This window comes from Hoplias malabaricus, chromosome 15 (assembly GCF_029633855.1).
Source record: "Hoplias malabaricus isolate fHopMal1 chromosome 15, fHopMal1.hap1, whole genome shotgun sequence".
Classification (NCBI taxonomy): domain Eukaryota; kingdom Metazoa; phylum Chordata; class Actinopteri; order Characiformes; family Erythrinidae; genus Hoplias; species Hoplias malabaricus.
In genome coordinates, this window is record NC_089814.1 from 18,585,729 (window position 1) to 18,611,471 (window position 25,743).

The 25,743-nt window shown below is 37.6% G+C and overlaps 3 protein-coding genes across 5 annotated transcripts; 2 read left to right on the forward strand and 1 right to left on the reverse strand.

Moving 5' to 3' along the window:
- The first annotated feature begins 222 nt into the window (after window positions 1–222).
- Window positions 223–6,026, forward strand: xndc1 (xrcc1 N-terminal domain containing 1). 3 transcript variants are annotated; one of them, XM_066646129.1, is made up of 9 exons: window positions 223–359; window positions 1,200–1,335; window positions 2,019–2,174; window positions 2,934–3,100; window positions 3,333–3,415; window positions 4,312–4,469; window positions 4,555–4,615; window positions 4,904–5,118; window positions 5,230–6,026. In XM_066646129.1, exons 1-9 carry the CDS (start codon window positions 315–317, stop codon window positions 5,451–5,453), a joined length of 1,245 nt encoding a protein of 414 aa, XP_066502226.1. In that variant the 5' UTR covers window positions 223–314; the 3' UTR covers window positions 5,454–6,026. The 3 variants fall into 3 exon arrangements, with proteins under 3 accessions (XP_066502226.1, XP_066502227.1, XP_066502229.1); XM_066646130.1 differs by lacking the exon at window positions 223–359 and adding an exon at window positions 420–488; XM_066646132.1 differs by lacking the exon at window positions 223–359 and having other exon boundaries at window positions 1,264–1,335; window positions 2,045–2,174.
- A 700-nt stretch (window positions 6,027–6,726) lies between these two features.
- Window positions 6,727–15,480, forward strand: trpc2b (transient receptor potential cation channel subfamily C member 2b). Its single transcript, XM_066645265.1, has 13 exons — window positions 6,727–6,741; window positions 7,873–8,565; window positions 8,708–8,917; window positions 9,663–9,827; window positions 10,417–10,591; window positions 11,217–11,417; window positions 12,553–12,715; window positions 13,034–13,126; window positions 13,246–13,438; window positions 13,531–13,658; window positions 14,099–14,171; window positions 14,247–14,376; window positions 14,759–15,480. The coding sequence occupies exons 1-13, from the start codon at window positions 6,727–6,729 to the stop codon at window positions 15,478–15,480; spliced, it is 2,961 nt and encodes a 986-aa protein (XP_066501362.1).
- A 1,617-nt stretch (window positions 15,481–17,097) lies between these two features.
- rrm1 (ribonucleotide reductase M1 polypeptide) lies at window positions 17,098–24,618 on the reverse strand. Its single transcript, XM_066645485.1, has 19 exons — window positions 24,381–24,618; window positions 23,219–23,307; window positions 22,102–22,279; window positions 21,882–21,982; window positions 21,741–21,800; window positions 21,558–21,597; window positions 21,298–21,460; window positions 20,605–20,746; window positions 20,419–20,502; window positions 20,137–20,298; window positions 19,855–19,934; window positions 19,498–19,699; window positions 19,207–19,356; window positions 18,887–19,108; window positions 18,564–18,640; window positions 18,348–18,483; window positions 18,157–18,252; window positions 17,877–18,065; window positions 17,098–17,768 (listed from the first exon to the last, which is right to left on the reverse strand). The coding sequence occupies exons 1-19, from the start codon at window positions 24,397–24,399 to the stop codon at window positions 17,577–17,579; spliced, it is 2,382 nt and encodes a 793-aa protein (XP_066501582.1). The 5' UTR covers window positions 24,400–24,618; the 3' UTR covers window positions 17,098–17,576.
- Between the last annotated feature and the right edge of the window lie 1,125 nt (window positions 24,619–25,743).

Consider the following 25,743-nt stretch of genomic DNA (forward strand, 5'->3'; position numbering starts at 1 on the left):
TTTCGTTGTTGTCTTATTTTATCCGTGTGGGTTCACAGACAGAATGCTAAAAGAATTTTAATCTGAGGGATTATGTGTTCAGGGCGTCTCATTGTTTGTTGTGTTGTTTTGTCTCGGAGTCGCTAGAGGGCGGAAGTAACCGGATAAGGAGGGCACTGTTACCTAGAGACGGTCAGCTGATAGTACAGGCGGGAAAAATGCAGCGGATACGAAACGACACAGGGTTTATGTTTATTAATACTCTATATTTATTATTTATTACAGTTTCATAAAAGTACACTGGTCTTGCGTTGGTTCAGCGAGAAATCATCAGTATGGCTCCTATTAAGCTTAAACACGTTGTCTCCTTCACGTCTCAGGTAAAAACCCATTCAACTCTGCGTTTATATCTGTAGGAATTGGTGATGTTGTTATTGACTGTTGGAAGAAATACATCTTACTTTCCAGTGCACCTCTGATCCACCTTCATGGATACTGTTTCAGAGGGCGTGAGTTTGACATGATAAGTGGGTTTAGTCGGAATTAGGATAATGAATTAGTGATATTTTCTCCAGTTAAAAGCACTAGCTAGCTAATTATCATAAGACTCTTTAGTTAGACTCTTTCATCTGCATTTTCCTGTGTGGCAGCTAAAAAGATAAGATAAATACAGTTTACAATAGCACAGCATTTAAGGTGACATGGTGGAATTTGTGGGCTTATATGAAGGCAACAAATGCATATGTGGAGTCCACATCTGTTGAGGCAAAAGTTTTATGTAATTATGTAATTTTAATTATTCAGTATTAAGCAGTGATCTCAAGTTGTATGGTCGTGCTTTATTAAAAAATGAAAGGTAGACACCACATTAAAGGTAGGAGCCTTTTGACAGTTTGAATGTTCATTTCTAGAAGTTATTACAAGTGAATTAATAAATGTACAAATACACTTTGTTGTAAAAAATTTAAAAAATGTCACTCTGTTCAAAACTTCATTGCTACAATGCCCTTACTTTACCACTAGTAATACATTTATTATTATTATTTTATTTTATATTTATTTATTTATTTATTTTTGTGGTGCTGCCTGTTAAGATTCAACCTTATTTCAGACACTTCTAGAAGGCAGCATGTATTTCATACTGCAAAAATCACTATTATAACAGAAGCTATAAATGGACTGGTTTAAATATTCACCAGTTTATTAAACTGTCTTTGCAGGACCCTAAGAATCCCGTGCAGAATATTTGTGATAACACGGGGCGGCCGTGGCTGTGTGGTAAACAGCAGTGTTGTGGAGTCTTGAAAGCTGAGTTTCAGCTGGAAAGAACTTCATATATCGGTTTCATCGATGTTGGTGAGAGTCTCATGGTTCTGAATATAACTATATTTCTGTTCATTGTAACAGACTGAATGTTAGAAAAGCAGTGTTGAGACTAGTAAGTCTTTGGTGCATTCCCCTTGACCAACAGGAAATTAGGTGGCAGGAATAAAACAATGCAGTCTCTTCTTTAACATTCATGGCTAAGGGCCTCTGGGCAAGACATCTAAACTCCAACTGCTCCCCAAAGTTTTTAATGATACTTTTCTGAGGTGAATAAGCCTTTTACACAGTACTGTAGTTGTGCCTAAATTAAGAAACTAGCACATTTGTCTATAGATGCAAGGCAACATACCTCCCACCATGTAATGTAATAGCTGATTGTGAAGGAGCTTTTAAAAACATTAAATATATTAGATGTCTCCTGTCAGCTCCACTGTGTGCAAGTTTGACTACATATGTTTCAAGAATTGCATTTTACTTCAGAACACTCTAATTGACTGTTTATATCACAACACATAAACAACCGATACACTTTAAGTAGAACAATATAATTTTATATTTATAGAACTATATATCTATAGTTGTAGATTTAATAAGTGTAGATATATTACCACACTCTCATTAAGTCTTCACATATGAAACCAATGAAAGCGGGACAATTGAGATTTGAGAGACATTTCCAGTAACTGATATTTTCTGGTTTTGCCCTTTTTAAGGTAACTTTGGCTCTGCGTTCATACAGGTGGATGTGGGGCGCTCTTCGTGGCCATCAGACCATTCTTATGTCACACTGCTACCCACAGCAACCCTGATGAGTCCCACTGATTCACGACAGGGCAAAGGAGGGCAGGGTGTGCGCATGTTCAAAAATGGTGAATACTCAAACACTAGCTACATCCAGGAGCATAGTCATGGAGTCATGGCCCACCTAGTAAGCCAGAGCACTCTTCTTTCTGAGTGTTCCAAACAACTACACGTTCCTGTGATTAGGATTCAGAGCTGGAGTGTGAGGGGACGTGATTAAGATTGCCAACCATCCTGTATTTGGACTCTAAAGGTCGTTGTGAACTGATATGGGAAGCATTTTATTCCATATTTTAAAGTTTCAATACTGCAAAACAAAATCATCACATTTATTAAGCCAATCGGCAGCCAGACATAGCTGTCCATCCTTCAGTTCTGCATCCAATAGTTTGTTTTTGTGGCAGAGTTCAGAGCAGTAGGTCAGTGATGAAACACTGGGAACATACAGCTCTGTTTTAGATAGGTCTATACTTGGCTACACCTCTCTGCTAAATAATTTTACCTACTATTACAATTGAATGGATTTTTCAACTGTTCTTAGGTATATACAAACCTAATTGTTTCATTTTATAACCTTTTAAAATGATTAATATAATTCTGCATTACACCTAAATAATCAAATATGAGATTTCATTATTATTTTCATAGAGAATCATAATCAAATACATTTATAGGGTAGAGGTATACTCCTCTGTCTTATATGCTTCAGATGTAATATTTCACCAACTTACTCAGTAGTATCAGAAAAATCAGGCTTCAAAGCCACACTTAGTCTATTTAGGCCAAATGCAGAAGGTGGAACAGTTATGTCATCTGTCTGTTGTCAGCTGATTTCCTGCCTCAGGCTGCTGAGGAAAGCTGGGACAGGTTGATGGTCACCTGCACTCAACCTTTCAACAAGCACTCTCAGTTTGGCTTGTCTTTCCTGCGCCTCCGCACTGCTGTAGAAAACACTGAGGAGATTTCTGCTCAAGAGAAGGACTCTGAAAACCAGGTGAGAAATCACATTAATACTCTTTTGTTTTTGTCTACAAAGGAGACCTTTGAATCATTTGTTGAATCTGATTGCTGATACAAAATAATAAACTTGTGGAATATGATCATAATTACATGATTAAATTCAGCATTCACAGTTTATTTTTATGGGTGCTACTGTGATTTGGCAAACTGATCCTGGTGACTGTGTTCAAGGTTATAACTTGGAGATCTTTTGAATGTTTTAACAGGGCACACCAATTAAAATACAATCTGTGAGAGATTGGCTCTCCAGCCCTGCAATACAGCACACATTCTTTGGCCAGCAGAAAGGGTGAGTAATAAATAAGTCAGAAATATAGGACTGGGATATTGCTAATTTGAATGCTGTATTATATTCATGGGCAGCAATAAGCAGTGTGGCACAACAGGTGGTGTTGCTGTCACACAGATACAGGGATCTGGGGTTGAGAGTTTAATCCATTCCTCGGGTCATACTCTGTGAGGAGTTTGGTTGCTCCTGTTTATTCCCACAGTTCTAAAACACACACTGGTATGTGGATTGGCTTTGCAAATGTGTCCTTAGGTGTGAGTGACTGCATGAGTGTGTGATGCCTTGTGATTTTGTGTGTTCAGGACCAACTGCAACCCTGAAAGAGTGGTTACAGTTAGGCTTGGAACAATAACTCATTTATCGACTTATCGTACAACATATGGACATTTCCTAAATAGTTTATGCTGAACTACATATTGTTCATTGTTTATGTAAGAATCAAGATCACCAATATTTTAGCCCCTCACTCTGTGTTGTCATCTTTTTTCTTGTGGTCTCTCTATTCTGGACTCACTATCTGGATTTATCTAAAAACAGTGGTGTATAATTCAATTTTATTAAATGTAGCATATTAAAATCTTCAAATTCCAATGTTTAAATATTCTTAATAACAGTTTAATGCCCTTTAAGGGGATATAATTGCATAGAATAGAATAAAGCTTGATTGTCCTTCCAAAGCATTTAATATTTTTCTTTATTATTTCATTATTATACTATTATATTATCATTACATCAGTGGCATAATCTGTTAAAATGACAGTAAATCATTATTTGCAGTTATTTCTGGGACAATATACCCACTACAAGATATGGCTATATTTACAGGCCTGCTTGCAGAAAATGAATGAATGAATGAATTTTATATCAAGGATGTCATTCTTGTCTCTCGCTCTCAGAGGAGGCTGTGCTGGAGAAGACCAAAGGAATCATGGGAGTTTGAGCAGAGCAGAGCGAATGGTGACAGTGGTTCAGTCCAGGAAACGTTCTCTACATTTGGACCCCCCCAGTTGTAGTCCTAAGCACAGAGAAGCTAAGATCCAGAACACACAACTGGGTAAGCCCAGTACTGGTCATGCAGTGTCAGTGGGTTTAGGGGGGAAAAAAAATCTTAGACTGACCAAAACAAATCATATTTTCAGAGGCACCTCCTGGACATGAAGGCAGTAATCCTCACAAATGTCGAAGAAGGTCAAAGACGAGGTATTTATGTGGCTCTTGCTCATGTAAAATAGAACCCTGTTGGTTTTAGCCTTGAATAACATAAATTTTATTTAAATGACCAAAAACCCATGCACTGCTTCAAAATGAAATTCCATACTATATACGTCAGTGACCACAAATTAAATAAAGATTGACTAGGAAAGGCTTCATACACAATGCCCTCATGATATCCATATGCAGCCACCAGAAAGGGGGAAATATGTTTATTTGTGATACATTGTTGGAGCATTGCAAATCATTAACAATACATTCTGCTTTGTGCTTCAGGCAGGAGCAGGCAAATTTAGTGTCTACACCAAAGAAATCCAATGCTGCAGAGAAGTCGTTAACCAAATTTGGTCAAAAGAGTGCAGCAGCCAGACCTGGTACAGAGACGAACAAAAGTTTCAAACACAGCCCTGTCAAAACTCATACACTAGCACCTACACAAAACATTGCAGAGAGTCCAAAGCCTCCTGAGTCGGTATGCCCAATATGTGGAGGTAGGTGTGCAGGCATTCATTTCTTTTAAATGAGTTTTTAAAAAATTACCTTTTTACTGTATTTCTAACTTTCTTTTGTCCACTCTTTTCCTGTGCCTCTGTGCCATGCAGTGTCATTTAGCCCTCACTACCTGCCTTTTCATGCTTCCTCCTGCCTGGATTCTGATTCATTTGGGTTCTCAGATGACAGGGAGATGGACATCAGGAACTCTCTTTCTCCTTTTAGTATCAGAGATGAGCTTATGGTGTCATGTCCATTGTGCTCCTTAATGTTTCCTCCAGATTGCATTGAGCAGCATGCCAGCACCTGTGGTGATACTGTGTGGGTGGACTGAGTCTCTGAACTGACAAAGGACATTATTTCAGGAGGCTTACATTTGTATAGGAGATGAAATCAGATTAAATATTTTGTATGGTGTCTCTCAAACCTTTGGGAAAAGCTGATGTTCTTTCCAGTTGCAATTTTTTGTATCATGGGTGAATAACCAAACTGTATTTTCAAATGTATTTGATCACCTGTAAACATTTTGTATAATCATTTAATTCGCATCCATTGTGAATACAGACACACTTGTGCATGCTTGGCTTGTATACACTCTAGAGAAACACATGGGATTTTCTAAAGAAGCCTCACGTGAGCCTAAGCCATTGCCCACGCCCAGTGCCAGGTCTCAGCTAGAACTATGTTTTCTTGGATGAATTTTGATCCACAGCTAATCATCCAGCAGACTACATTAATGGGTGCAACCTAGTTCTTACAGCATTGTTGAAAAAATATATTCTAAATCATTCCCAGAAAATTAGATACTACAGCAAAGGTGCAGCTAACTTCTTATGCTATGATAAATATTGTCCTGAATATGTGATGGCTGTTTGAGGAATTACCTGTATATTAACAGCCAAAGGTCTCCCAGTGTTATGAATATTTATAGTGATTTCTTGTACTATTTCTTGGTATATGTATTCATTCAATAAATCATTCATTGTTAGAAAAAGTGTAAATGCTTTCATGTCTTATTGTTTGCCGTAAAAAAATTTATTTGATTTCTCAGAAAAAAAAACCTGATATTTCCAAAAGTGTAAAGGAAAACATTTTTAACTTTAAGTGTAAATTAACGAAACCAGATCTTATTAATTTGTAAATATTTATATTAGTTTGTTCATCAAAACTGTTTTAACAATCTGGCAACAGATTCTACTGAGATGGAAATGCAGTGAAAGTTTAAGAAAGAAAATATTTGGAAGAAGAGAGAATGGGAGATGTAAGCACCTTAATGAGGTAACGACTTGTGAAACACATTGTCTGTTTTAATTGGCTTTGACCGGTGGGGATTGCGAGCTGCTATTTGGTTCGTGAGGTAAATGAAGGTGAATTTACTCATTCAGGCATGTTAATCCACAGTTAACTCATCAGTTGCTGCCAGCCGCTGCAGTCATCCAGAAGCACTCAATTTCACAAACATTCTGTTCAGCTTTAGAGGCGTATAAGGATGCTTGATTATACCTCAGCTTGCGTTTGAATTCTCAGAAGCTCAGTGTCGAATTTTGCACGTGGAATTACTGATTTATGAAAAAAGCTCTCCAGAAAATTTCAGAGTATTCATCATGATGGAAAACCTGACGGTAAGATGTGTGGTCAAATAGTGAATTAAAAACTGAGTGTTCATGCTGAAATGTTACTTTTTATATATTGCCTAAATCAGTATAAACTATTGCATTTTCTGCATTGATGTGTGTTCAAAACTTAGTGGCTGTTGAGTTAAAATATATGAATAACACAATTAATTCATATTGTAAGTGATCAGCAAATACTTATAATAATTTGATTTGAAATAAACATGGTACTGTTCAAATTGAATTATTGTCAGCCCATACATAGTTTATTACCGTGTGTATACTGGGAGAGAAGCCATAGTGCTAATCAAACATGGTCTTGTTTTTATTTATTTGTTTATTTATTTATTAACTTATGCTAAAGTTATGTTTTTTCCGATTAAAGTTAATGGCAAGATTATTATTACAATTACTAATGAACATTTAGTCAAAAAGACAAGGGTGCATGGGAAGTGATGTAATAAAAAAATCCCCTGTGTTTTGACTTTAGAAATATGGTACTTTATGCAATGTATTGCGTATATTTTTTATGAAAATGTTAAAAGCTAAGGTTGTAAAATATTTAAAATATTGACAGGGCTCATGAGGAGTGCCATATGCATAGTGTTAGCCATTTTATAGGGAGATCATGAAGTAGACCTTCTGTAATACCCAAGTCATCTGAGGTTGCAACTCCAAGACAGCACAATTGACCTCGCCCTGTTTTTTTTTTTTTTTTATAAATATACCTTATAAGAAAATTCAAAATAATACAAAATACCAAAGCATGACATTAGTACCATTATACATTAAGGCTGTATTTTGTCAAAGATGCAGAACAATAGATATCATAAAATTCATACATACCAAGGCTCTGTTATTTTGCATTTTATACACTGTTCTCTCCCCATCACTCAGAATACTAGCATCCTCCTTCAAGCATGTTGAGTTGTTTAGTGTCACGTTGGGGGCAGTTAGAAATTAAAGAGTATCTGGCTTCAGATCTGAATTGTGAGATTGGGTGAGTCCTTGATAGTTGATCCATGGTTTGTTGGTCAATGATTTGTGGGAAAATTATATACATCCCCCACACCATCTTGATGACACTGTATTTTGGTACTTTGGCTTGGCTTTAACACCACTGTTTCTTTTTCTTTTCAGGCAGAGCAATGGAGGGAGATAGTGAACAAGAAGATGCGTTTCCCTCCAGAACTGATCACTGCGATCCAAGAGGGGAACATGGCCATGATCAGTGGGTTGCTAAAAACGGGTGACGGCATCATCCGTCAGTTGGATGAGTCTGAAGACAGGCAGTGGAGAGAAGCTCTGAACCTGTCCATCAGATTTGGTAACGAGGACACCATGGGGGCTCTGCTGCAGGGTGTGAAGTTTGATTTCCGACAAATCCATGAAGCTTTGCTGGTGGCGGTGGATACCAACCAACCTCGCATTGTGAAGCGACTCCTTGACAGACTGGACCAAGAAAAAGGAAACAAAATGGATGTCCACTCTTTCTCCCAAGCCATCTTTGACCACTCTATTGATGACTCCCATTTTGCTCCTGGGGTGACCCCTTTGACCTTGGCCTGTCAGAAGGATCTGTACGACATTGTGAACATGCTCACACAAAAGGGCCACGTCATCCCATGGCCACACAAGGTCTCCTGTGCTTGTCTAGAGTGCCGCAATGGACGGCAATATGACTTGCTCAAGTTCTCACTGTCTCGCATTAACACCTACCGTGGCCTAGCCAGCCGAGCCTACCTGTCCATCACGGCGGAGGATGCCATGCTTAGTGCCTTCCACCTCAGCCGTGACCTCCGCAGACTTTCCAAGAAGGAGCCTGAGTTCAAGGTCAGCCAACAACTTCATGAAATCTAAATTGTGGTTAAGGTATAAATAGAATTGTAAGTTTCCTTAGTACCTTTTGGGTATGTTACAGATGTAAATGATTTGTGCTGTCTTACTTTATAATGTGATCAATGAACTCTTGTAGCCTCAGTACCTGGCACTTGAGGAGCTCTGTCAAGAATTTGCTGTGGAGTTGCTGGGAATGTGCCGGAATCAGAGTGAGGTCACCACTATTCTGAACAACTATGGAGTCTACGATGAGGACACTGAAGATGAGTTAGATAAACAGGCTTTCGAGGAAGGCATTCCAAACCTGGCACGATTACGACTTGCTGTCAACTACAACCAGAAACAGGCAGGTTTTACAGTTATTACAATTATCATATTGTCCCTTCCTTGTTTGTGTTTTTAAGTGACTTTTTGTGTTTTAATCAATTATCCTTATAAGCAGTGGCTGTAGGTAATCATTCATAAAGCTACATGGCTTTAGCCTTTCATAGCAGCTTACATATACACATAAATACCTGTACAATCTTCCAACATGTATCATATATTGTTATTTTTTAATATGAATTCAAAGGATGACTAGGTGAGATCTAGTACTTTTGTGCCTGGGCTCCCACTACAGTTGCAGAGATTAATTCACTTTTGCAGCACTGTCTAATTAAAGGATGTTGAAGCCTCACAATGATTAAGAAACTGCCATTTAAAAAAAAAATACTACCTAGTGTTCCTTTCACTAAATAAGCTTTTTAACAACTAACACTTATTGGAATAAGGTTTGATGTTTTATGTTCATATAGGGTATGTTATGGCATAAAAGGTTTATGTAGGTGTTATGTAGCTTTATCAATGACGGCCTGTAGCAAAGTGCTACCCAGCTGGGTCCAAAGGTTGTTACTAATTATATTATCCATACTGCAATTTGTAAAAGCAGGACCTACTAATTTTTACATGAATTCAGGAACTCATACAGCCTTCCATTTTCCTTAACAATAAAGTGCACTCAAGTGCCACAGGTTTGTGTAAAAGCCACTGATTTTTTCATTCAAATTTTTGTATGTAGAGAGTTTAACTGGTATAAACTTCTATATCTTCAGTTTGTAGCCCACCCAATCTGCCAGCAAGTTCTATCCTCTATCTGGTGTGGAAACCTGCCAGGCTGGAGGGGCAGCCGCATAGCCTGGAAGCTCTTTGTGTCTGTGGGAATTTTCCTGACCATGCCCTTCCTCTGCATCATTTACTGGATTGCACCAAAGTCAAAGGTTTGTAAACAATTTCAGCTCACCTAACAATCATCTGGATTTAGTCCCTTTTAGTAAGAAATTGATTCACATTTTGAGAGGCTTTATTATATATTAGAGACTATATAAAGAGACTGTAGACAGATTTATTTAGTTAAAATTTAAGTGATCAAATAATATATAGAGTCATATTCTGAGGCCTTGGCAACTGAGGTGAGGGAACCTGGGTGGCAGGCACATGTTAGATCGGGGGAGATAGGTGTTAGGGGGTTTGTAGCCAAGTCTGCCACATCCTTCCTTGTGCAGTTCGGCATTAGGAGTTGGAAATTAAGGGCAGCTGTGAAGGAGTTATCAGAAACAGCTGAAAGGTCTGGGCAGTGGTTGTGGATAAGGAGAACATGAACTAGTTGGGGAAAGGCACTGTAGAGGTGCTGTTGTGGTGGTTGGTGATGCAGCACATTAAGATCACATGGAACAGGTGGCACTGAGCATGCATTTACGATGCCATAATAAAAGGTTCACCAGTGTCTCTGATTAACAACAGAAGAAGTGAAAAATTGTGATCATAACCAAAACACAAAATGTATTTCATATTAAATTATCATCTTAGATGGGGAAGATTTTAAAGATTCCAGTGATTAAGTTCCTCCTCCACTCGGCTTCCTATTTGTGGTTCCTCATCACACTGTTAGGAGAATCCATCACCATGGAGATGTACCGGGATTTATTTGCATCCAGGCAACAGAACATCCTGCACAGCTCTTTCCATATGGTGTGGGTTGCTGGTAAGCACATTTCTCCATCACCTCATGCCAGGTGACTTTTTTAATGATAATACAAGAACATAATTACTTTCAGCAGTGCATATATACTATATGCTCCAAAAGCTGATTGACACCTGCGCATACAATAATTCTTCTGAAATCAAGGGGTTTTATTGGTACTTTGCTCTTTTTTCTGCAGAAACAGTCTCTGTTATTCTAGAAAGGCATTAGAACTGATACTGTTTTTTTTATGGATATGATGGAATTTAGCTACAAGAACCATAGAGATGTCTGTTAAAGTTGTTGGATGACCAAGTTTGAATCAAAAATGCTACTCCAAAGATATTAAATAAAGCCCCGTTATTTCCACTGCTGCACAGCCCAGTGCTTGACAGCCATATCTGTACATCCAGTGCTTGTATTGAGCATTCTGAACTTATGCTCATGTGCATCTGCTTCAGAGTGTTGCATTTGACAATATATTTCTCCATGGAGATTAAAAAGCTGTACATGCACAACTGAATAGCCGTAGTATGTGCATTTTAAAGATAAATTAATGTAAATGTGAATTCATAAGTGGTGACTACAAAGTTTTGTACATATAGAATATGCATGCCTGTTATACTCAATGTATCATTTCCTTTAGGCTTCTTCTGGTTTGAATGTAAGGAGGTATGGATTGAGGGGCTGCGGAACTACTTCTTGGACTTGTGGAACTGTTTGGATATGATAGTGCTCAGTATGTACCTGGCCTCGTTTACTCTGCGAGTGGTCACCATGCTCAAAGGCCACTTCCTGTGTCTGTCGCCTGAAACAAAAGATGAGTGTTTTTACTTCACACAGACTGGTAAGGAAACAATCTGTCCATAAAAAAATTAAGAACCTGGTTGTGGTTAAAAATGCTGCCTTCTACAAAGTAGACTGTTATGTGCTGAGACAGGAACAACCTATTACACCAATTAGCATTTAGGTAAGAATCCTAATCCAGAAGTGGCCTACAGTCATGATCAGGGTTGGGAGGATCACTTTTTAAAATGGATTCTGTTACAGATTACTGATTACCAGTTTAAATATTGTAACATAATCCAAATGATTACTATATAAAATTAATATAATAATATTCTTTTTAGTTACTTTTGGATTACATGTCTTTTTTTTTAAATTTGAATTTAAATAAAAAACGTAACTTCACAATAAATTCACGTTAAACTGTCCTGTTTGCATGAACCAACCTCCACAGGAAACAAAACTCCTCATGCAACAAATCTCCTGACTAATACACACACTTAAACATAAAGGTACTACAAAGGGTCAAAAATGAATGTAAAGCTTCTTTTTTTTAGCAATTTAGAAGTATTCCACACTCACAGTTTATAGAACAAAATTATTCTTCTATGGCACACAGAAGGCAACATTTTAAATATTTTTCATTCAGTGCAGACATACAGGACACATTTGAGAAATATGTGCACTTTCAATTTAAAGCAAACACAAGTGGATTCTGGAAGTCATGTTTACATTAATCCAACTTGGGAAAACATTCATTCACTTGCCATAATGTGGCAAGTTTTCTTGTCCAAAAAAATGAGAGATTTTATGACTAGTACATTCCTCAGTAACACCTTTCTACCATTTAGCAATTCTGACAATTCAGCTGCCACTGCAGGTTTTTCTAAAGGAGATCCTGACAGAGAGAGTTTAATTAGGAGCTGATAGTCATGTGTCACTTCCAGTTCTTATATTAATGTGCTTCTTGGGATTTTTATATGTTGAAGACAATTGGTATTAAAACAATGTTTTTTTTTGCTCCTGCTTGACTTAAGTGTAAACCTGCAGCCAGTTAGGGGCTCTCTAAACTCACTCTAATACCCAAAGTGGGTCCAGTTAACACCCAAAAAGGACATGACTGTGTTATGGGGGTTTAAGAACTATCTTGACTAACCTCCTTTTTGTGGGAATCACTTTTTTTTTTTAATGTGCAGTGCGTGAGGATTGGCGGCAAGAAGATCCTCAACTGATAGCTGAAGTGCTTTTTGCCGTGACCAGCATGCTCAGTTTCACTCGTCTTGCCTACATCTTGCCTGCACAAGAGTCTCTGGGAACCCTGCAGATCTCTATGGGGAAGATGATTGATGACATGATCAGGTAGAAAAGGATCCTATACAGTCTTGACTGTTGGGGAATAAAGCAGAGAACTGACTGATGTTCATGCATTCAGTGAGACAAGGCATGTTTGAAATATGCTAGACATCATGTTGTGTAGTCTTGTATTTAAACAGAAATAGGGGAAGAGAATGGGTTTTTTGTTTGAAAAAATGAAAAAGGAGAACTTGTAATACTCTTTAATAATAATGAGCCAATTAGTTAATTATATGTATGCATCTGCCATTGATTTTTTTTTTTCTCAAACATGCCTGAAATAGTGGTGAGTTCTGAGTTTTTTGACTGTGATTCTCTTTCTAGGTTCCTGTTTATTTTAATGATCATAGGAACAGCCTTTCTCTGTGGAATAAACAATATCTATGTTCCTTATGTCAACTCTCCTAAGCTGGGAAGGTCTGATATTTTACTGAATTATCTCACAAAATGGCTTTAGTCCTGCACACATTATATCATTGTTGTCTTTGTAGAATTTGTACCAAATATTATAATTTGAACCCATACATTTTTTCCAGGTTTAATGAGACGATCCAGTTCCTGTTCTGGACGATGTTTGGTGTTGTAAGCAAGGACGATGTGGATATGCCCCAGTATGTAGTGGCTGAGTTAGTGGGCAGGGTCTTGTATGGAATCTTCACTCTTCTGATTGTCATTGTGCTGTTAAACATGTTTATTGCTATGATCACAAACTCCTATCAGAAGATTGAGGTAAGCTTAATGAATGGGTTTATGCCTTTTAAAAAGTAAACTATGGACGTTCCCATAAATTAACAAAACAAACATTGTATATTTACCCTTAGGATGATGCTGATGTGGAGTGGAAATTTGCTCGTTCTAAGCTCTATCTCAGCTACTTTAGAGAGGGTCTCACTATGCCTGTCCCTTTTAACATTGTTCCCTCACCAAAGGCTCTTTTCTACCTCCTGCGGTAGGCTCTCCTGCTTATACTTTGTTTATATTGCAGGCAAAATTGTAACTGTTTAATTCTGAATTTTAGACTATGAGTATGCAAGTTACCAATGTGACCAGAACCACTGTCAGACTTGACCACATTTGTCATATTTATAGTAACAACACAGTTGTGAATAAACACCTGAACATGGTGAGAAGGCAAATTCTCACTGACCAGTGTCTTGATCAGACACAGCCCAAAACCCATTATTCTGAGAGAAAAAAAAAGAAAGACTTTTTTAATCAGATTCAAGACACATTTTACATTTGTAGTTGGTTTAAATATTTGGTGTCCTGAATTTGCCAGGTGGACAAAAAAAAAGTTAATTAATAAATATAAAAGGCCAGTGTTGTCTTGCCTAATGTAAATACAATACAATCCCAGAAATAACCAACGATTTTTATTTTTATTTGCAGAGGTATTTTCCGAAAACTGTGCTGTTGTTGTAAATTTGATTCAACCCCAGACTATCCACCCATTGCATCTATGGTGAGTTTGATTTTCAGACCATGCTCTTTTTGAAAACTCGATTATTCAAATTCCATTCTTGTGTGTCTCATGCAGCCGAGTGGGCCACTGAAAGTTGATAATGAAAAGGATGAGAAAATGACTTACAAACAGCAGGTTATTCGTGCACTGGTGCAGCGCTATATTGAATCAGCAAGGAGGGAGTTTGAGGAAACAAAACGCAAAGGTATGACAAATAAAGCACATCTGATCTTACCCTTTTTTTTTTTTCAGTGTCTTATTTCCTTTGTGCTCATGCAGGTTTTATGTGGTAAAAAGCTTTGTTTATGGGTGTCTAGACATGCTGGACTATCATGCTTACAACTGACTAATAACTCAGTTACAGTTACAACAAGTGAGTGAGGTAGAAGCTAGTTCCATTAGGTGCTTTATTTCTGATAAAATATTATTCAAAATTAAGCTAACAAGCATATAGCTTCATATATATTTAACATTTTGTTTCACCCATAGCAGCTATCTACTGCTATTTGGTGAGGCCCTCCACCCTTTTGTGAAATTTTAAGAATTTTAAACAAAATACATAATAAATAACACAAACTTTTTTTCAGATATTGGAAATCGGTTGACAGGACTGAGCAAAGTGGTGGGACAGTTGCATGGTGAGATGAAGCAAATTCATCAGACCCTGATGGACATAGAGGAAGCCAGACTGGATCCTTCAGAGAGGAGCACCTCTTCTGTGCTGGGGAGGTATATTAAAGGGGCCAAAAACAACTTCCGAGGCTTTAACAGCAGTGGACCCTCAGAGAGCAGAAGCACACCACTGCTGGTCAATGTACACCAACGAGAATCTGATCTGGAGCCCAAGAGTGAGCAGCCGAAAAATGTGCAAGAGGAAACAGAAAAACAAACAGTTGGGCAAACTGAGAGTGAAGCAAGGGCTGAAGAAAGAGGAGCAAGTGATGAAGAAGTTGAGGTTAGTAAAGAAGCCAGTGATGACCAGACAGTGGTAGATATGAAGAATTCCACTGAGGACAAGACAGACAGTGGGGATGGAGAGGGTGAGACAGATGACATGAATAAAATGGAGGAGGGCAGAGCTAATGAAGGAATCTCTGAGTATGACAATGACGTGACAGAAGTGAACGTGGTGATTGAGAAGAGAACTGGGATTGTAAGTTTTATGGCAAAGCAAATAGAAGAGAAAAACAGTGCAGAAGAGAGTTCAGGTTTAAAAGGGAAGAATGCAATTTCTCCCACCGGCAGCAGCGGTTCTCATGACACTGGCTTCGGCTCCCAGGAACTAGATCTCTCAGATAGCAGCCCTTAATAATCTCCACAGGGTACTAGCTTTATCCTAAACTATTCTATTCTTAAACCCACTCGATATGAATGTGTATTAAATGTGCATATTGTCATTGTCCAAAAAAATAAATAAAAAGCTGAATACAAAATTTTAAAGGAATAATACATTTCTACATTAACTTCAGTTGAAAGATAAACATGTTTTATCTTCTGTGAAGTTATCAGTTTTTGTCTGATACTGAAAAAATATAGTTTGGGAAGAGGCAAAGAAGAGCATAAGGGCATACACCAAGCTATTATTAACTCAAAATGAATTAATTAATTTTCTTTATGGCGTCCACAGTATGGGCACAAGCATTCTGTTGTGCAAAGGAAGTGTGTATAATATTCACAGAAATGCATGAAATTAAAAAATGGAGCAGTTAAACAAGAGCTTAATGCCACCATGCTCAACGCCAAGCAAAACCCCAAAAGGGTATCAGCATTGGACTGTGAAGCAGCAGAATTGTGGTGGAAGAACAGCCAATCTGTGATATGGGTGGCATCAAATCCTCTCAAATAGCATCATTTTGTTTTAAATTTACAAACAGTAAAACTGTTACGTATAGTCTGTTTTGTAGTAGATAATTGATTACATATTGTACATGATTGAAATTAAACTTAATTCCTCTTCAATACATTAATGTATTGCAAACTCACTGACAATTCATAACCACGTTTATAAAGTGACCCTGTAAACCTTCGACAGGCAATGTAGACTCAGCTGTCAGGCAAATAAACGTTGAGATTCATCAAATAAACAATGTACAGTAACAGTTTGATCCTTGCACATTTGCTTTAGGAATAAACCTTGATGCAAATTTACCTTTTTTCCTGTGTCATCTTAAAATAAAATTATGAGTTAAATTGTGAAACGGTTACAAAGTGAGAGCCAAAACTGTCCCTGTGGTGTGTGTACAGGTCACAGCTTGTTCGACACCTGTGTATCGAACATACAGCTGGAACATTTCACAGTACTCCCCTGGTTATTCATTAGATCATTACCTGAGGCTTCACTTCCACCTGCCCTTAGTGAAAACACCACACCTGTACTTTTATCACCAATTGAAATCACAAATACCTTACTACATATTACATGTATATACAGAACATGCTTTTTAACTGCTCATCTCGATTATCCTAACATGACTAGAAGGGTAGGTGAAGTTTATAATATACTATATAACCTATTTCAAAAAGTACATATATGATCAGTTAATTCCTGATTTCTAGAATAATTAAGCTGTAGTAGTGTAATGACACTATGATCACAGAATAAGGCTCAATGAGTCACCATTTTACTCCTCTCTTTAACACACACTTTGCGTGGCATGTCTTGTAGCTCTGCTCAGCAATCTAGAATGAAACGCCACTGATTTTCACTATACATAGCCCATCGTCAATTTTTTTTGGATACGCATCACACTGAATTCCTCAGTGACCCAAGGCAGCATTTCAACCCACAACCCCAGTGCCCTGGAGCTATATAGAAGAGACACTGGTGCATGATAGTGCCACTTGATATTGTCACCAGTGAATTGGGTAAAAATGTTTCTTTAGAAATCTCTCTCATAACTCATTTATTTAAAAATAAAATGCACATAAGACTCTAAATTACATTAAAAAAGGGTTTGTACAATTTATTGTTTTATCATGTAAAAATAACACTGATTATTTTGACAGTGTAGATATTCTTCAAATTCTGCAGGCAAATAAAATGCATCCAGCCTTTAGTAAATTAAAATGCAACCATTCCAATATGAGGTGGAAAATCTGTACAGAAATATTAGGCAACACAACCCACTGAAATAAATATGATACCAGATAAGGAAAGCATATGTACAGCACATAAAGCAAGATTAACATCCATAACAAAACATAAGAAAATATAAATGTAATTTTATGTATTTTTGTTATAATTCATAGAACACTCAAATGCCTCAAAGCTGCAGAAGTGCTGTTAACATAGCTGTATGAATTTATGTTTGATTAGCTGATATAGCAATACCAAAACACTGAGTGCAGAAAACCTGTTGATCCTGACTGAAGATGCACTGGGATAAAGAAGAGGAAGGGAAGTAATTAAGAGCCACACATTAGGCATTCATCGCGATTCTCCAGAGAACACACCATAGCAGCTTTGTTCCGCTCCTTCACCTCATCTTCAGGGCTCTTAGCCATCTGTGTCTCTTTAAGCTTCTCCTTGTTGAGGGTGAACTGGATGGGGTTGGCAGCTGGCTTTGTCCTCAGGTAATACATACCAGTCTTAAGCCCCTAGAAAGAGTTGAACAAGTTAAGCCACATGCCTAGTCCACCTACACTCCAAAAATCATCTCTCTCTATTAATCCAAAGCTGTACTGATCCACTAAATGTCTGCTCACCTGCTTCCATCCATAAAAGTGCATGCTGGTGAGCTTTCCATAGTTAGGCTCAGCAATGTGTATATTAAGGGACTGGCTCTGGTCAATGAAAGCTCCTCTATCTGCAGCCATCTTAAGGACAATCTTCTGAGAAATTTCCCATACTGTCTTGTACAACTCCTTGAGGTCATCTGGGATTTTGGGGATACTCTGCCAAATAAAGTCAAACGGGAACGTTAAACAGCTACTACACAACACTTCACAATCTTGCTATTGCCACATTTCTTTCTAGTATACAAACCTGGATTGAGCCATTGTGAGCAATCAGCTGATTCTTCATGTCTTCATTCCAGAGGCCTCGTTCTGTGAGATCTTTCAGCAAGTGGGGATTCACAATCTAATAGAAGCATTACCAATAAAATATTACTACAAAAAACACCACAACATTGCACGCGAAGGAAAATTAATAAATACCAGTGTGTCTTGTTTTACCTGAAACTCTCCAGAGAGCACTCTTCGTGTGTAGATATTGCTGGTGTAGGGCTCAATGGACTCATTGTTGCCCAGAATCTGAGCTGTGGAGGCAGTGGGCATAGGTGCCAGAAGCAGACTGTTACGTACCCCATGCCTGAAAACAAATAAAACACAAATCACATTTCTGGTCTTTTTATAAATAAGTAAAATAAACCCCCCATCTAGTTTACTTACTTTGCAATCTTCTCTTTTAGTGCCTTCCAGTCCCACAGGTCAGTGGGTGTCTTGTCCCACATGTCATACTGAAGGATCTGACAAGATAATTATAAAATCTTAAAACAATTGAAAAAAGCAGACTAAAATACTGTCAACATAAGCCCTCTGCTCAAATTACTAATAAAAACAGTACCTAGCGGAAATAACAAATGTCTTTTAGTTGTTTAGTGGCCCCACCCCCCTCCCCAGGCATGTTTTTTCTCCAGCTTGTTGTACAAAAGTATTAAACTTAATAAAGGAATGATAATAAAAATGTGTGAGACTGTAGATAGGACACTTACACCCTTGCTAACAGGAGATCCAGCATAGGTCTCATAAGGGCCATGCTCAGCAGCCAGCTCACAGCTGGACTCCAATGCAGCATAGTAGATTGTTTCAAAGATCTGCGTGTTCAGTAGTTGAGCTTGTTCACTCTCGAAAGGGAAGCGCATGAGGATAAAGGCATCAGCCAGACCCTGAACTCCAATACCAATGGGCCTGTGGCGCTTGTTGGACCTCTCAGCCTTAAAAAAAAAAAAAAAAAGATGCATTAGAACAAGTCTACAATAACAAACCTGATCAAAGTAACAGATATTAATTAAAACACAAACAGCCACCTCACCTCAACAATTGGGTAATAGTTGATGTCAATTATTTTGTTCAAGTTCCTAACAATGACCTTTGTGACGGATGCCAACTTTTGGAAATCAAACTTTCTTTCAGGCGTGACATACATGTTAAGAGCGAGGGATGCTAGATTGCACACAGCCACCTGCAAAAAGATTAAAAATAAACACATACTCAAGAATCCTTGGAGAGAGAGTGGAGGAGGTAAAATAAGCAAATCTAAGCCATTTAAACGTTATTGCCTTACATTTAATATTATGTTAACCCCATTTTAGAAAAATCTCACCTCATCTTTGCTGGTGTACTCAACAATCTCTGTGCACAGATTACTGCATTTAATGGTTCCTAGATTCTGCTGGTTGCTTTTCCTATTGCAAGCATCTTTGTAGAGCATGTAGGGTGTTCCAGTCTCTGTCTGAGACTCAATAATGGCATACCACAACTGCTGAGCCTTCACTACACGTTTTGCCTTCCCATCCTGCTCATACCTGCAAAAGACACTTGTTCACTAAACAAAAAGCAGCACTTCAGGCGTTTCAATTTTTAACATAAAGTTCTGAAACATCCCCCTTTAAATACATAATGAACCTAAATAATTAACCCTAAGAGTGACCCATAATTGTGAAATGGTGTAGTTTCTTACTTGGTGTAAAGTTTCTCAAATTCTTCACCCCAGCAATCATCCAGACCAGGACAATCATTTGGGCACATAAGAGACCAATCCTGACAAGAAACAAACAAAAGCACTAATAAATATTCATTACTGAAAGAAAAAGTTACATGTACAACATTAATGCTCTTAATATATTTACCACAAGTAATGAATATAGCATTGCCCACCAAGCACTAATCTGAAATGTGAACACCTAGGCATCCAGTCTTCTATAAATATACAATACTAAAGTTGTTTCTGCATTGCACTCACAGCATTAGTCTCTACTCTCTTCATGAAGAGGTCAGGGATCCACAGAGCATAAAACAGGTCCCTTGCCCTCTGCTCTTCTTTACCAGTGTTCTTTTTCAGCTCCAGGAAGTCAAAGACGTCAAAGTGCCAGGGCTCCAGGTACATGGCAAAGGCACCTGGCCTCTAAGAAAAGACAGATGGAGAATGCTTGTGTCCATTTCTCAGTTAAACCTATGCTACTATATCTCTTTACAAAAGGACACTGCAAACAAAACCTATTGTGAATGAATGCAGTAACCCCACCTTGTTACCTCCCTGGTCTACATAGCGGGCTGTGTTGTTGTAAACGCGGAGCATAGGAACCAATCCATTTGAATTTCCATTTGTCTGGGAATGAAATAAATATATAATAAATACATTTATCATTAAACTATATATTAAGGAATAAATTGATTTGTAGTTGTGGGTTTTGTGGGACAGTTGACTTACTCCTGCAATGTAGCTGCCTGTAGCTCTAATGCAGCTCACTGCCACACCAATGCCTCCCGCAGATTTTGAGATCAGGGCACACTGCTTCAATGTGTCATAAATACCGTCAATGCTGTCATCCCGCATAGAAAGCAAGAAACAGCTGCAAACAGAGACATGAATTGGTTATTCAAAAGAGAAACTAATCACCTTATGACGCCGTGGCACTTATATTTGTTTATGTCAAACTGCCATCTAATGTTCGAGCTCTGTAATGCAACAATGGGTATATCCCAATACCTAGTGGGCTGTCGGCATAGAGAGCATTTTACGTCATAATGCGCATGTTCTTAACACAGACTGATTTTTAGATACTGTAAATGAGTTGCCGACTGAGGTACCTTAATCTAGCAAAATTTTAAAGCAACATCCCAATGATGCAACAGAAGCACAACTCCTGTATATTTTGTTCTTTTTCCAGAGCAAATATTAATAAGGCATTAAAAAAAGATTACAAAACTCCGAACACGATGGGTGGGAACATACTGTGAGGCAAAGGCTCCACAACTAGAGCGTCTTGATAATCTGCTTTATGACGATAGATTATTTGAGTAGAATGCTGCCTACTTAAACAGCTGTCTATCTACTCAGTGCCTACTTAAACAGCACACTAGGTTTTGGGACAGTCACTGAGTCTCCTGTTCTGGTGTGTACCTGGAGAGCTGAGGCCTATTGGTGCCTGCATTGAAGAGTGTAGGAGAAGCGTGAGTGAACCATTTCTCAGATAACAGGTTGTAGGTCTCAATAGCAGCAGTAATATCCTCTTTATGGATTCCAACTGCTACTCTCATCAGCATGTGCTGAGGACGCTCTGCAACTGCACACAGAAAGGAAAAATTAATAATTCTTGTTGCTTACCAAAAAAGATGTATTCAAATATTACATTAGAAATAAATATATAAATAATCACATACTTTTTCCATTGATCTTAAGCAAATATGACCGCTCCAAAGTCTGGAAGATATTTAAAAAAATAAATAAAAAAAATGTAGTTATCAGTGGTGTTCTAATTCTTAAAATGACTGATTAATTAATGTTTGATTAGGAGCAAAATACATCATAGAGTAAATCAAAGACCACAATCACACTCAACGCACCTTGAAGCCAAAAAAGTTGTAAGAGAAATCCCTGTCATAGATGATGGCGGAATTGAGGCGCTGTGAATAGAACAGGTAGAAATTTAGAAGAAAAAATACACACATGCACAAAAATAGAAGGAAAGGAATCAGCCTTCTTACATCTTTATTGGCCAAGATTAGGTCATAGGTCTCCTTAGAGATCATTGGTGATGGCCGTCCATTCAAGGGATTGACATAATTGTACAGGTCCTCCATAACATCTGCATAAAAGATGAGAAAAATCTTCATGAGCATCACAAAAGCCCTCCAAGTATTTGTTGCATGTTAAGTACAGAAACATGATTATCAGTAGCTCATACACAATTACTACATGACTCACCACTGAAGACCTTCTTGGTCTCCTTGTGCAGGTTGGAGACAGCAATGCGAGCTGCGAGGATGGCATAGTCGGGGTATTTGGTTGTGAGGGTGGCAGCGGTCTCAGCAGCAAGTGTGTCCAGTTCTACAGTAGACACACCATTATACAGCCCTTGAATCACCTTCATGGTGATCTGAGTCTGTGAACACAGCAGTACAAATGTCAGAGTAGCACCTGAACTTTTAAAACACAAAAAGATGAAATGGTGTCCAATCAATGATTTTAACTAGGGCTGTCAAAATGAATGTGTTAATAATGCATTAACAGTTAACAGGTTTACGTTTTATCATCATTTTTCAAACATCGTCTTTTTGAATCATTCATCTACCATAAGTGCAGGCAATACCAGAGAGCCTTCATCAGAGAAGGCCATTCCCCGAGTAAAAAACATTATGGGACACGAGCAAGAGGGGAGTGGGGGGAGAAAAAAAATAATAATAAAAAACCTTTTATTGTTAAACATAACCAATAAAACACTGTAAAAGTATAAATACACATGCTTCTCTTGAACATGCATTTATATTGCTGTTTATTAAAAACGGTCAAACTGGCCTGTGTAACCACTGTAAATGCCAGCATCCAAAATGGGCCACTTTTCTGCTCATTACATTTTAATTCAATCTTTAGATGACCAACTTTTCATACATACTGTAACTGCAGAATCTAACAGAGGCAGTAACCCTGTGTCTGTAAATTTCTTCTTAGTGCAACCATAAATATGAGTAAACAAATGTCACTTGGGTTCATCAGTATTTCAGTGAGTTAAAATGGGTGATTTTAAGAGTCATTTCATCAAACAAACACAATGCTAATTTGTGGCACTGTGAATTACTGAGTGTGATTAACAGCCTGATATTCTTTTTCTGCACTCTTGTTTTTAAACTATGTTGACTAAGCAAACCCCACATTTAAGGGTAAAATATGAGAAAGCCTACAGCTGTGACCAGTTGAGATTTACTTCATAAATGATTCAATTAATAAATTCAAATGACTGACACCCTCACTTTGAACCGCACACATTGTCAATATCAGAACAAAGAATGCACTTCTCAGAGAAACATAAATGATTTACACTTACAGGATCAACAAAGTCACTGTTGAGTCCATAGCAGAGCTTTTGGATACGTGAGGTAATTTTGTCAAACATCACACGCTCCTGGCGTCCATCTGAAAAAGATAAATAATATGTCTTAATAGCATATTGCAATGAGCTGTATAAGAATCTTTGTGAAATAGTTACTGATAGCAGCTGTTAAAATAACATTGAGTCTATATATTCATTAGTGCACTGAAAATGTAGTTGTATTTGTACTGTTTAGTAAAATGTATTGAGATATGCTGGCTATATTATACAGCACAAACAAGGAAACTTTACTGGTGCATAAAATAAAGAATGGAATTAGTATTTATCATGCAGTATTATGTCTAGATCTAAAAAGCAATATTTGTCGTCTTATACACCTTATTATGCACATGTTAATGTCTCTCTGACCCAGTTTTTATGAAGTGGGTTGTTATAAGGAGGCACAGACTCCGTATAACCACAGACAGATACAACAATACTGTTTACTGTCAAATAGAAAAACAAAAACACGTTAAAAAAAAGAAACAAAAGTATGTAGTTGTGGGCTTAAAAGGTGTGTGAGAGGTTTGAATCTGTCTGGCAACCCGTGTTACTCTTTACTGCATTAGCTAACTTCAACTTAAGAGGTTTGGCGCCAACAAGTCTTATAACAAAGAGACAACAGCAAGTAGATACAAAGGCAGGATCTTTCACTGGAAGAGGTCCAGTGCCGTTCCATGAAATGTAAGTTTCTGTTATTAATGCGAAATATTACACAAGATTTTTCTAAGCTGCAAAAAGCAGAGAACTTTTATTTTGAAACGAGTTTGGCGCTTGGTAACATTAGCATCTTTTACTGAGCATTTCAGATAGTTAAGTCCATGACATTTTTACTCTTTTACCTAAGTTAATTTGGGAAGATACCAGTCATAAAAACCTGTCTCTGCTTTAAGCGCCAGAATGAATCTGTGGCACTGTTTAAAGTGAAATGGAATATTGGTCTAAGCTAAACTACGCTAACACAGTGCTGAGAGGTCAATAATCTGATTTTACACTGTGTTAAGCTCACATTCGTTAGAATACAGATAATTCAACAACCTTTCACAAGAACCTTCAGATCAGATAATAAATATTCAGCTAAAAAAACAAATAAAAAAAAGATAGGGAAACAACTCACCCCGCTTGATGACGTGCATGTTGATGTACAGAGTAGGAAAGTGCCAACACAATACAAGAAACACTAAAGTGACAGAAGTATTTTCTGTGTAGAAATACTAAATGTGTGTCAGTGGGCCGATGCCCTCGAGTTGAATCCAGAAATCAAGCGCGAATGACTTCAAAACCGCGCCAGAACCCCCTTCATGTACAAGAGCGGCAACCAATCACAGAAGAGCTCTTTGGATCTGCGTGCCTCACTTCTCATTGACTCTTCTCAGAAAAAGAGTCGATTCCTACTCCCTAAATAGTGCACTTAATGGGACGTGACACCACGGCTTAACTTGAAAACTTGCAGTGAAAGTTTGCGTAAAAAGGTTGGAGCATTCCTATTGGTTAATTCATCATATAGTGCGAGCAATACTACTCTTTTGTACTATTGCTAAAAAGGGAGACATAACGCTTGTAACCGAATATAAATATCTTATAATTAGAAACACCGCTCTTTTGTGTGTGGATGTCATAATGACCAATGCAGAGCACTAGGGAGCATCATTAGAGTTGCAGCGTCAGCATCCTCCCCTACGAATTAGCAATTAATATATAGAATTTATTTTCTCAATAATGCCTCTTTTAACATAAAAATAATCGAGGGAACTAGTTGTGAAAACAATAAGTTATGCATTAATAATTATTTTCACTTGATTTACTCTGAAAACAGAAAACACAAGATAAATAAATAAATAAACAAATAGAGACAAAGTATATCAACGAGAGTGTTGCTAATAATGAAGTCGGAAGTCGGAAAGTGTTTTGAATTGAAGCCACAGAATAATATTGTATTTCCGCTGCTTTGTTTTCATTTATTGGTTAAAGTTAACGTTCAATGCGAGTTGTGTCCAAACAAGAGCCGATTCAAAGAATCGACTCAGAGGAAGGTTATGTGGCGGGAAAGTTTCAAAATCCAACAAAGTGTCAGATTGGTCGCGTGTGGGTAGTGCGCGGGAGAAAAAAGCGAGTTTGTCATTCTTATTCGACCAGGTCCTTTTTTAATTCCGTGTTTTGATATTTACATTTTTTTGCATTGAAAGAACCAACCCAGCGTTATTTACATTTTTGTTGATAAGAACCAGGGAATGTTTAACATAAAGCTATTAATGGCAAACAAGTAGTGATTAAAGGTTTATTTTAAATGAATTTGTTTATTTATTTATCCTTATGATGATAAAAGACAAATATTTGTAAATCACAAAAGGCGTCGAATAAAAACAAGTTCTTAACATTTAAAAGATTTCAGGTAAACCACTTCCACAAGATTATTCGCACAATTAATTACGCCCTTCATTTATCTTAATTTTAAAATGATTTAAAAGTGTTGGTTTCTG